Source organism: Mustelus asterias, chromosome 4 (genome assembly GCF_964213995.1).
Source record: "Mustelus asterias chromosome 4, sMusAst1.hap1.1, whole genome shotgun sequence".
NCBI lineage: Eukaryota > Metazoa > Chordata > Chondrichthyes > Carcharhiniformes > Triakidae > Mustelus > Mustelus asterias.
This window is the reverse complement of record NC_135804.1, coordinates 391889-404739: the sequence shown is the minus strand read 5'-3', so window position 1 is coordinate 404739 and position 12851 is coordinate 391889. Positions and strand designations below refer to the sequence as shown.

Genomic DNA, 12851 nt, shown 5'->3' with positions numbered 1-12851 from the left:
CTTCATGGTCAACTTTGTTGATTCCAGATTTCTGTTTCCAGGTTTTCAAGACTGAATTCCAATTCTTAGAGTGAAATTGGAACTCTCTCTCTCTGAACTATTATCCTGTAAAGAACGGCAGATTGGATTGGTGTTTGGATAAACTCTCCTCAGGCCAGCTAATCGTGAACTTGGTGAACAGACACATTCCACCTTGGCCTCTACTGAACATAGCTGAAGATCCTTTAACTCTTTTTTTTATTTGTTTGTGGGTGTCGCTGGCTGGGCCAGCATTTATTGCCCATTTAAGAGTCAACCACAATCTGTGGTTCTGGAGTCACATGTGGGCCAGACTGGGTAAGGACGGCAGATTTCCTTCCCTAAAGGACATTAGTGAACCAGATTTGTTTTTTCGACAATGGTTTCGTAGTCATCAATAGACTTTTAATTCCAGATTTTTATTGGATTTAATTTTCTGCTGTCGTGGGATTTGACCCCGGATTCCTGAATTAGTAATCCAGTCACTGCACCACTGCCCCTTCCACTGTCTCATTGTGCTGACACTGAATTTTTCAACTTAGAGGACACATCCCTTTAGATACATTGTCTTATCCAATACACATTTCCACTTCTGATTTGCCTTCAGATTTCATTTGACTTGTTTCCTTTATCTTAATTTTTGGAAGTTTCCGCTTTGAGTTTGTGAAGCCTGATACTCATTCTGTGATATTCAGCGACATCCTTGTATATATATTAATTCTCACAAGATGCTCCTCACACGTTTTGCCCTGAGAAGCTAAGTCAACATTTGTTTTTTTTGGGCCCTGTCACAGGACAGTTAATCATCAGTAACCGTGTCACTTTGTGCATTAATAATTGCAACAAACTAATCATTTGTTCATCGTGTTAAAATATCACAATCTGAGTGACTTGCTCAAAGCCAGCATTGAGTGGAGAGGCTGGGGGAGGGGGGGGTGGTCTGGGGGCACTTTGATGGGGAGCAGCTGTTTTCTGTCTGTCTTTCTCTCCACAATTGCTGTGTGTCAGGACACGAATATTTCAATCCGCCTCTCACTCTCTCCTTAGCACATGTGCTGTCAGTCAATTGGTTTTCCTGGACCCTGTGCAGCTCGTCAGCTGTCAGTTAATTGGCATCCCAGAAACAACAGATCACACAGACCAGCTCCAACTCACTTTATTTCTGTAGGGCTTTCTGTCGCGCTCTCCGATGTTCTGTCTCTCCAGCTTTGGGATGTGGGCTGAAACCTGTATTACTCTGCTGACTGTGGTAGCAGTTCTTCAGGTATGTGCTGTACATGCATGTAAACATGTGTGTTATGTCGTGTGTGTATTAAGGAATCATGTGCTAAAGAGTGAGAGTTAAGGGATGTGTGTGTGTTCCCTATCACTGCTCTGTCCACTGACCTACACTGGGTCCTGGTCCAGCAATGATTTTAATATTCTCGTGTTTGATTTCCAATCCCTTCATGGTATCATCCTCCCTATTTCTCTAATCTCCTCCAGCCAATTCAGCGAAACCTCTGCCCTCCTCCAATTCCAGCCTCTTGAACATTCCCAGTGTTACCATCAGCGGCCGTGCCTTCAGCTCTAAGCTCTACAATTCCTTCCCTAAACCTCTCTCTACCTCACTTTCTTCCTTTAAGACACTCTTTAAATCCCCTGCCTTTTTGAGCAAGCTTTTGACCACCTGAGCTAATATCTCTTTATGCGGCTTGGTGTCAGATGTTGTTTTATAATTCCTCTGAAAACACCTTGGGCTTTTCATTATCTTAAATGTGCTTTGTTAATACAAGTTGCTGCGTGTGTGCGTGTTGTGGGGGCTGGTGTAATGCATGCGTGTGTGCTGTGTTTAGGGGGTGCATGTGAGTTTGTGAGTTTAAAGGAGTGCATGGTCTGTACTTGTGTCAGATATAAAGGTTGTATCAGGTTGGTTAGTATCCCTGGTAGGGTTGGTGATTACGTTTGGACAGATCGATCACAATCACATTTGGTTTGTGCTTTTTGCAGTGATATCAGTTTTGTTGGGTGGAACTTTGTCAAATGGGAGATATGGGTCAGATAGATTCCCATCTCCACAATTTTGCTTCAGTTGACTTCAATGCAAACAAGATTCGAGAGATTCTTTCGGAAATGCAATCCGCAACGCCCACTTTCTGGTAAAAGTTTCAAGATTGACTGAAAGCAGTTGCTGGGACAAGGTAAATGTTAAATATCTTGGAAGGATCAGTTTCATGAGCGACTGTGTAAGTGCCAGTGTAGGTGTGAGCCCGGAATCTCACTCCGTATAACTTGCAGACTGTGAATACAGGAATCTGCTCTATTTTAGGAACAGGAGGAGGTCCATCAGCCCCGCAGGATTTCTGCCATTCAATTAGAGCTGATTTCTACCCAAATTCCGTTCACCTGCCTTTGTGCCATGACTCTCAATGTCGAACAATAATCTCCGCATTCTCTGTTTTGAATTTTTCAATTGACCCCCCGCCTGTATGACCATTTGGAGATTTGTAGGAGAGAGTTCCAGATTTCCACTCCATTTTATGTGAGGAAATGCTTCCTAACATCACCCCTGAACAGCCTGGCTCCAATTTTAATGTTGCCCCCTTGATCTGAACTCTCTACCACCATTCCCACCATCCTCCCACCCGCCCACTAGTTTCTATCAAATTCCTCTAAATATCTCAATCCCTCAATCTTTTATAGTCAGGAGAATAAAAGCCCAGCTCTACAAAAGCAAAATGCTGCAGATTTTGGAAATCTGAAAATACTGGAAATCCTCAGCTGGTCTGGCAGCGTCTGTGGAGAGAGAAACATTGAACATTTCACCTCTGTGACCTTTCATCTTAAATGGAAAAAGTTTGAGATGTAAGGGGTGGCACAGTGGTTAGCGCTGCTGCCTCAGAGAGCCAGGACCCAGGTTCAATTCTGGTCTTGGGTCACTGTGTGGAGTTTGCATGTTCTCCCCATGTCTGTGTGGGTTTCCTCCGAGTGCTCCAGTTTCCTCCCACAGCCCAAAGATGTGCTGGTTAGATGGATTAGCCATGAGAAATGTGCGGGGTTACGTGTGGGAGAGGACGTGGATAAGATACTCTGTCAGAGAGTCGCTGCAGACCCGATGGGCCAAATGGCCTCTTCTGCACTGTAGGGATTCTATGATTCTATGTAGCAGATGAAGGTAGCTGGTGGGAGGGGGGATAAATTAAAAGGAAAAGTCTGTGATAGGCTGGACAGCAAGAGAGATTAAAAGAAAATAGGGTTCATGGTGCAAGGACAGATAGAGAAAGACAAGATGTCTGTAAAGGGGTGATTGGCAGGTGGATGTAATGGTTATTGTCCAAAAGGAAAAAAAGAAAAAACTAAACAAAGGGAAAGTAAATAGGGGTAGAGGTTACATTCTGAAATTGTTAGAGAGAAGCCTGGAACACTGTGAAATGCCTAATCAAAAGATGGGACTCTTCTTCAACTTATGTTGAGCTTCACCAGAACACTATAGGAGCAGGGGACAGAAATGTCAGAGTGGGAGCAAGGTGGAGAATTAAAATGACAAGCAAACAGAAACTGAGGAATCTGAGAGTCCTAAACATCAACTCTGGACCCCATGAAGTCTCATGGCACCAGGTCAAACATGGGCAAGGAAACCTCCTGCCCATTAACTGTCCCCCTCTCAGCTGATGAATCTGTACTCCTTCATGTTGAACACCACTTGGAGGAAGCACTGAGGGTGGCAAGGGCACAGAATGTACTCTGGGTGGGGGACTTCAATGTCCATCACCAAGAGTGGCTCGGTGGTCCCAGCACAGACCGAGCTGGCCGGGTCCTCAAGGACATCGTTGCTAGACTGGGATGTGGCAAGCGGTGAGGCAGCCTAAAGAGGGAAAAACATACTGAGAGACCTCATCCTCCCCAAACTGCCGGCTTCAGATAAATCTGTCCGTGACAATATCGGTAGCAGTGATCACCACACAGTCCTTGTGGAGACAAAGTTTCATTTTCACATTGAGCATACCCTCCATTGCGTTGTGTGGCACTTCCACCGTGCTAAATGGGATAGACTTTGAACAGATCTAGCAATCCAAGACTGGGCATCATGAGGTGCTGTGGGCCATCAGCAGAATTGTAAATCTGTAACCTCATGGCCCAGTATATTCCCCACTCTACCATTACCAAGCCTGAAGGTCAACCCTGGGTTAATGTAGTGTGCAGGAGGGCATGCCAGACACACCTAAAAATGAGGTGTCAATCTGGCAACAAGGAGTTCCAGTAAAACTAGAGTCAGTGGGAATTGGAAGGAAAACTGGTTGGAATCATAGCTGGCGCAAAGGAAGACGGCGGTAGTGGTTGGAGATCAGTCACCCCAGCTCCAGGACATCACGGCAGGAGTTCCTCAGGGTTAGTCTTCTAGAACAAAGAGCAAAGAAAAGTACAGCACAGGAACAGGCCCTTCGGCCTCCAAGTCAGTGCCGATCATGATGCCCTGACCATCTAGGCCCAACCATCTTTAGCTACTTCACCAATGACCTTACTTCCATCATAAAGTCAGAAGTGGGGATGTTCACTACAAGTTCAGCACCATTCATGACTCCTCCATGTCCAAAGGCAACAAGATCAGAACAATATCCAGACTTGGGCTGACAAGTGGCAAGTACAAATGGCAGGCAATGAACATACCCAATAAGAGAGAATCTAACCTTTGCCCCTTGTGCAGGGGGTTTATGAATGTTGATAAATAAACAAGGTGACCGGGGTTTGGATGCACTTGCCTAGATTGCCATTCACTGGACTATGCGCATGGACACCCAGCTCCCTCTGCTCCTGCACTCCTTTAAGAATTTTACCCTTTATTTTATATTGTCTCTTCATGTTCTTCTGAGCAAAATGCATCACCTCACACTTCTCCGCATTGAACTTCATCTGCACCTATCTGCCCACTCCACCAACTTATCTGTGTTCTTTTGAAGTTCTACGCTGTCCTCTCCACAGTTTACAATACTTCCACAATCTTTGAAGCTGCCCCCTGCACACCAAGATCTAGATCATAAATATCTATCAGGAAAAGCAAGGGTTCCAATCCCGACCCCGGGGGAACTCAAAGAACAAAGAACAAAGAAAATTACAGTACAGGAACAGGCCCTTCGGCCCTCCAAGCCTGCACCAATCATGCTGCCCAACTGAACTAAAACCCCCTACCCTTCCGGGGACCATATCCCTCTATTCCCATCTTATTCACGTATTTGTCAAGATGCCCCTTAAAAATCACTATCGTATCTGCTTCCACTACCTCCCCCGGCAGCAAGTTCCAGGCACCCACCACCCTCTGTGTAAAAGCCTTGCCTCATACATCCCCTTTAAACCTTGCCCCTCACACCTTAAACCTGTGCCCCCTAGTAATTGAATCTTCCACCCTGGGAAAAAGCTTCTGACTATCCACTCTGTCCATGCCTCTCACAATCTTGTAGACTTCTATCAGTTCGCCCCTCAACCTCTGTCGTTCCAGTGAGAACAAACCAAGTTTCTCCAATCTCTCTTCATAGCTAATGTCCTCCATACCAGGCAACATCCTGGAAAATCTTTTCTGTACCCTCTCCAAAGCCTCCACATCTTTCTGGTAGTGTGGCGACCAGAATTGAACACTATGGGCCCGATTTTACCATTTCCATTCTAAGTGCTGAATCTGGGCGTAATGCAGATCCGACTTGGAAATCTGCTTTCAGGCGCCCCCCATACGCACTCAGCCATCTCCAGTCCCATTCATGCTGTGGGCGGGGCTTAGCACGGCCAAAACGATCGGAGCTCTGAACTGCGCATGCGCAGTTGGAAAAAAAATTTGAAAAAGCACGCCCGTGTCAGAAAGCGGAGAAAGGTCTTATGAGGAAAGGTTGAGGGAGCTGGGGCTGTTCTCTCTGGAGCGGAGGAGGTTGAGGGGAGACTTAATAGAGGTTTATAAAATGATGAAGGGGATAGATAGAGTGACCATTCAAAGACTATTTCCTCGGGTGGATGGAGCTATTACAAGGGGGCATAACTATAGGGTTCGTGGTGGGAGATATAGGAAGGATATCAGAGGTAGGTTCTTTACTCAGAGAGTGGTTGGGGTGTGGAATGGACTGCCTGCAGTGATAGTGGAGTCAGACACTTTAGGAACATTTAAGCGGTTATTGGATAGGCACATGGAGCACACCAGGATGATAGGGAGTGGGATAGCTTGATCTTGGTTTCAGATAAAGCTCGGCACAACATCATGGGCCGAAGGGCCTGTTCTGTGCTGTACTGTTCTATGTTCTATGTTCTAAAGTGGTCCGGGAGCGAAAAGTGGGAGCGATGGCCCCCACACACATCACTGTCCCCCTTATCCACCCCCCCACTACCCACACACATCACTGTCCCCCTTATCCACCCGCCCACTACCCACACACATCACTGTCCCCCTTATCCACCCCTCCCACTACCCACACACATCACTGTCCCCCTTATCCACCCCCCCCCCACTACCCACACACATCACTGTCCCCCTTATCCATCCCCCCCTACCCAAACACATCACTGTCCCCATTATCCACCCCCCTCACTACCCAGACCGATCCCCATCCTTGCCCCCCCCACCCCCCCCCCCCCCCGCCCCACCGATCACCTGCAGCGTGGCAGCGGACCTCCCTGCCCCCGCCAGAGATCCATCTGATCCTCCCCCCCCACCGAAGATCCATCTGCACACCCCCCCACCCCCCTCCCAGACAATGATCTGGCTTCACTTCTCTCCCCCCCCCCCCCGCCCTTAGACAACGATCTGGCCTCACTCATCTCCCCCCCCCCCCCCCCCCCCCAGAGAATGGTCTGGCCTCACTCACCCCCCCAGACGAACATCTGACCTGCCTCCTCCCCCCCCCCCCCCCCACCACCAGACAACGATCAGCCCTTCCCCCCCCCACCACCAGAGATACATCTGACCCGCCTCCCCCTCCTCCCTCCACCAATCAGACGATCTGGCCTCACTCCCCTCCCCCCCACAACCAGAGAATGATCTGACCCGCCTCCCTCCTCCCCCCCACCACTGATCTGAGTCAGGGAGCCGTTGGAAACACTGAACTCGCTCTTCAGCAGCTGGAGCGCCCGATTCAGACTTTTATTCAGCAGGTCCATTACGGCGCGGTTCCGGATTGGTAAACGCGGTGGTAAAGGGGGAAATGCTGATAAAGTTGGGCGGGCAGTTCATTAATTCAATTTAAATGCATGCAAATACTTTTAAATCGCCATTGCGCCTGTTTTGGGCGCGAATCGAATCGCCGCCGTTCCCGGGTTTTGGTAAAGTGGCAATCTGCGCGGATGCGGGTGCGGATCGCGATAATGGCCTCTCACCCAACTTTACCACATTTTCGCGCCCAAAATAGGGCCCTATATTCCAAGTGCGGCCTCACTAAGGTTTTATAAAATTGCAACATGACTTGCCAATTTTTAAACTCAATGCCCGGCCGATGAAGGCAAGCATGCCGTATGCCTTCTTGACTACCTTCTCCACCTGCGTTGCCACTTTCAGTGACCTGTGTACCTGTACACCCAGATCCCTTTGCCTATCAATACTCTTAAGGGTTCTGCCATTTACTGTATATTTCCTATCTACATTAGACCTTCCAAAATTCTTCACCTCACATTTGTCCAGATTATACTCCATCTGCCATCTCTCTGCCCAAGTCTCCTGCTGTAACCTCTGATGGTCCTCATCACTATCCGTAAATCCACCAACCTTTGTGTCATCCGCAAACTTACTAATCAAACCAGTTACATTTTCCTCCAAATCATTTATGTATATTACAAACAGCAAAGGTCCCAGCACTGATCCCTGAGGAACGCCACTTGTCACAGCCTTCCATTCAGAAACGCACCCTTCCACTGCTACCCTCTGTCTTCTATGACCAACCCAGTTATGTATCCACCTTACCAGCTCACCTCTGATCCCATGCGACTTCACCTTCTGCACCAGTCTGCCATGAGGGACCTTGTCAAAGGCCTTAATGAAGTCCATGTAGACAACATCCACTGCCCTACCCTCATCAATCATCTTTGTCACTTCCTCGAAAAGCTCAATCAAGTTCGTGAGACACGACCTCCCCTTCACAAAACCATGTTGCCTCTTGCTAATACGTCCACTTATTTCCAAGTGGGAGTAATTCCTGTCTCGAAGAATCCTCTCCAATAATTTCTCTACCACTGACGTAAGGCTCACCGGCCTGTAATTACCTGGATTATTCTTGCGACCCTTCTTAAACAAAGGAACAACATTGGCTATTCTCCAATCCTCTGGGACCTCCCCTGTAGCCAGTGAGGATACAAAGGTCTCTCTCAAGATTCCAGCAATTTCCTCCCTTGCGCCTGTCAGTATTCTGGGGTATATCCCATCAGGCCCTGAGGACTTGTCTACCTTAATGTTTCTAAAGAACCCCAATACCACCTTTTTGATCTCAACGTGACTCAAACTATCTACACATCCTTTCCCAGATTCATCATCCACCAAGTCCTTCTCTTTGGTGAATACTGACACAAAGTACACATTTAATACCTCGCCCATTTCCTCTGGCTCCACGGATAGATTCCCTTCCCTGTCCTTGAGTGGGCCAACCCTCTCTCTGACTTCCCTCTTGCTCTTTTTTATATATATATGTATAATATATATATATATATAAAAAGCCTTGGGATTTCCCTTGGCCAATGATTTTTCGTGACCCCTTTTAGCCCTCCTTACTCCTTGCTTAAGTTTCTTTCTGCATTTTTTGTATTCCACACTTGCTTCTTATGTTCCCAGCCTCCTGGTCTTGACAAATGCTTCCTTTTTCTCATTGACTAGGCTCACAACATCTCGTTATCCAAGGTTCCCAAAGCTTGCCATACTTATCCTTCATCCTTACAGGAATGTGCCGGTCCTGAATCCCTATCAACTTACACTTGAAAGCCTCCCACATGCCAGATGTTGATTTGCCCTCAAACATCTGCCCCCAATCTTCAGTTCCTGCCTAATATTGTTGTAATTAGCCTTCCCCTAATTTAGCACCTTCACTTGAGGACTGCATTATCTATATCCATCAGCACCTTAAAACTCACTGAATTGTGGTCACTGTTCCCAAACTGCTCCCCTACTGAAACATCGACCACCTGGCCGGGCTCATTCCCCAATACCAGGTCCAGTATGGCCCCTTCCCTAGTTGGACTATCTACATACTGTTTCAAGAAGCCCTCCTGGATGTTCCTTACAAATTCTGCCCCATCCACACCCCTCGCACTAAGTGAGTCCCAGTCAATATAGGGGAATTTAAAATCTCCCACCACAACAACCCTGTTACTTTTACACCTTGCCAAAATCTGCCTACATATCTGTTTCTCTATCTCCCACTGGCAGTTGGGCGGCCTATGGTAAACCCCCAACATTGTGACTACACCCTTCCTATTCCTGAGCTCTACCCATATTGCCTCGCTGTATAAGCCCTCCGAGGTGTCCTCCCGCAGTACAGCTGTGATGACCAGTATTGCAACTCCCCCACCCCTTTTACATTCCCCCTCTATCCCACCTGAAACCTCTGTATCCTGGAATGTTAACCTGTCCTTCCCTTAACCAAGTCTCTGTAATAGCAACAACATCATAGTTCCAAGTACTAATCCAAGCTTTAAGTTCATCTGCCTTACCTGTTACACTCCTCGCATTGAAACAGATGCACTTCAGTCCACCAGACCCTCTCTGATTAGCAACCCCACCCTGCCTGCTGTTTCTCTGAGTCTTACTGGCCCTGCTCTCTGGTTCCCCTTCAGTTAATTCACCTTTGCTTTGGTTCCCACCCCCCTGCCAAACTAGTTTAAATCCTCTCGTGTGACACTAGCAAACCTCCCGGCTAGAATATTTATGCCTTTCCAATTTAGATGCAACCCGTCCTCCTTGTACAGGTCCCATAAGAGACCCCAATGGTCCAGATATCTGAAACCCTCCCTCCTACACCAGCTGTTTAGCCACATGTTAAGCTGCGCGATCTTCCTATTTCTAGCCTCACTGGCACGTGGCACAGGGAGTAATCCTAGATGTCCTGCTTTTTAAATTTCTACCTAACTCCCTAAACTGCTGCTGCAGGACCTCATCACTCTTCCTGCCTATGTCATTAGTACCAATATGAAAAATGACCTCTGGCTGTTCACGTTCTGAACTTTCTGCCCGTTCAGAGACATCCTGGACCCTGGCATCAGGGAGCCAACATACCATCCTAGAGTCTCTTTCAGAAGCGCCTATCGGTGCCCCTGACCATGGAGTCCCCTATAACTATTGCTCTAGTGCTCTTTGTCCCTTGCTACTTAACAACAGAGCCAGCTGTGGTGCCAGTGCTCTGGCTGCTGCTGTTATCCCCTGATAGCCCATCTCCCCCAACAGTATCCAAAATGGTATACTTGTTAGAGAGGGGGACGACCACAGGGGATTCCTGCACTGACTGCCTGCCCCTTCCAGTGGTCACCCATCTATCTGCCTGCACCTTGGGTGTGACCACGTCTCTAAAGCTCCTATCTATGATGCTTTCCACCTCCTTCATGCTCCCAGGTGCATCCAACTGCTGCTCCCAAATAAACCTGTTGGACTTTAACCTGGTGTTGTTAAAACTCTTACTGTGTTTACCCCAGTCCAACGCCAGCATCTCCACATCATCCTATTATTCAGCCAATTTTATATCCATGTTACCAGCATCCTTTTAATTCCATGAGCTATACCTTTTCTCATAAGGCTTTTTGGGGCACTCTATTGAATGCTTTCTGAAAGTCCATGTACACCATATCAATAGCATTACCTTCATCGACTCTTTCTGTTACCTCTTCAAAAAAGTGCAGCAAGTTAAACACAATTTCCCCTTTAGAAATCCATGCTGGTTCCACATCAGCCCATATTTATCTGTGTGACTATTAATTCTATCCCAAATAATTGTTTCTAGAAGCCTGTCCATCACTGATGTTAAACTGATGGTTCTGTAATTCCTGGGGCTATACTTATAATCCCTTTTGAACAAGGGCTTAACTTTGCAATTCTCCAGCCTCTGGCACCTTCCCTAAGTCTAGAGAAGACTGGACAATTCTGGCCAGCGCTCCTGTAATTTCCACTCTCACTTCTTTCAATATCCTTGGATGCATCTCATCTGATCCCGGTACCTTATCAACTTTCCGTACTAACCTGTTAGGAATGGGTTAACAGTTACATAGAAACATAGAAACTGGAAGCAGGAGTAGGCCATTCGGCCCTTCGAGCCTGCTCTGCCATTCATCTTGATCATGGTTGATCATCAAATTCAACATTCTTCTGCCCATATCCCTTGAGCCCCAAGAGCTACATCTAATTTCTTCTTGAAATCAGACAACGTTTTGGCCTCAACTACTTTCTGTGGTAGTGAATTCCACACATTCACCACCCTCTGGGTGAAGAAATTTCTCCCGCCTCAGTCCTAAAAGGTTTACCCCTTATCCTCAAACTATAACCCCCAAGTTCTGGACTCCCCCACCACTGGGAACATTCTTTCTGAATCCACCCTGTCTAACCCTGTTAGAATTTTGTAAGTTTCTATGAAATCCCCTCTCACTCTTCTAAAGTCCAGTGAATATAATCCTAACCAATTTAGTCTCTCCTCATATGACAGACCAGCCTGGTGAACCTTCACTGTATTCCCTCTATAGCAAGGACACCTTTCCTCAGATAAGGACACCAAAACAATACACCTTCCACTTAAGTCCTGAATTGGATGTTAGTCATTTAATAGAAGTCACTGAGATTTATAAAGAGGTTACAGGTGGCACAGGGTGTTGGATGTCATAGAGGTTTACAACATGGAAACAGGCCCTTCGACCCAACTTGTCCATGCGGATGTGTTGAATCAGAATATAAAGGGAGTTTATGAAGAAGCAAGACTTGTGTTTCCTTTAACTGGACTGCAACTGAGAGGCTCAAACATTGGTAGCAGAGGGTGGTTGCTGGTTCCAAGTAAAGGACTGCAAGTTACGACTGTTTCAAGAAAAAAATAGGAAGATTTCACTGAGCATTTCCAATCAATGAAGGAGTGAATGGGCGACAACAAAATGACTGAATCCAGAGTAAAAGTGTCGTGGTATGACTATCCACCATTACTCTCTGACACTGAACCTTATGACCAATGGAGAAATGAAGTCATCATGTGGACCATGGTAACCGGTTTTGGAAACGAAGACAAGGAATGGCCTTGGCTCTTTCTTTACCATCTAGATGTAAAATTAGACGCAAAGTATTTTCCCAATTGGAGTTGGAACATTTGGACTAGGAGGAAGGTTTGAATAATTTATTAATCTTTATGGATAAGATTTATTAAAAGGATAACTTATTAAGTGTGTATGAAGTCTGGTCAGATTTCGGAAATCAGAGGATATTTCTATTGAAGAGTATGTGATGGAATTTACTTAACTATATATAAGGCTGCAAAACACCGCCTGGAAATTCCACAGTCCGTGTTGCCATTTACGTTACTGGACTGTGCTAAGGTTACCAATATGGATAGGTTCTTGGTTTTGACAGGAGTTAAATTTACAGACAAAGATATATAGATTACATAGAAGAAAGGAGCAGGAGGCGGCCATTCGGCCCTTCGAGGCTGCTCTGCCATTCATTACGATCATGGCTGACTGTCCAACTCAATAGCCTAATCCTGCTTTCTCCCCATAATCTTTGACCCCATTCACCCCATACCCTATATGATCAAATGTTAGAGGCGTTAACAAATTTTTTTTGGGAAACATTCAATCCACGGCTTTTATGACCTCAAATGTCAGTGATAAAACAGACTGTGGCAGATACACCGTTAACAGGATGGTGAAATCGTACA

General features: G+C 46.5%; 1 protein-coding gene across 2 annotated transcripts in view; it reads left to right on the top strand.

The window, feature by feature from the left end:
- Window positions 1–1063: 1063 nt before the first annotated feature.
- Window positions 1064–12851, top strand: part of cdh15 (cadherin 15, type 1, M-cadherin (myotubule)) — a 98275-nt gene continuing 86487 nt past the window's right edge. Inside the window, exon 1 of one of the 2 annotated variants that reach the window (XM_078210466.1) lies at window positions 1064–1282. In XM_078210466.1, the coding sequence (XP_078066592.1) occupies window positions 1208–1282 (75 nt within the window). In that variant the 5' untranslated portion in view covers window positions 1064–1207. The remainder of the gene's footprint in view (window positions 1283–12851) is intronic. The other variant, XM_078210465.1, reaches the window with a different exon arrangement.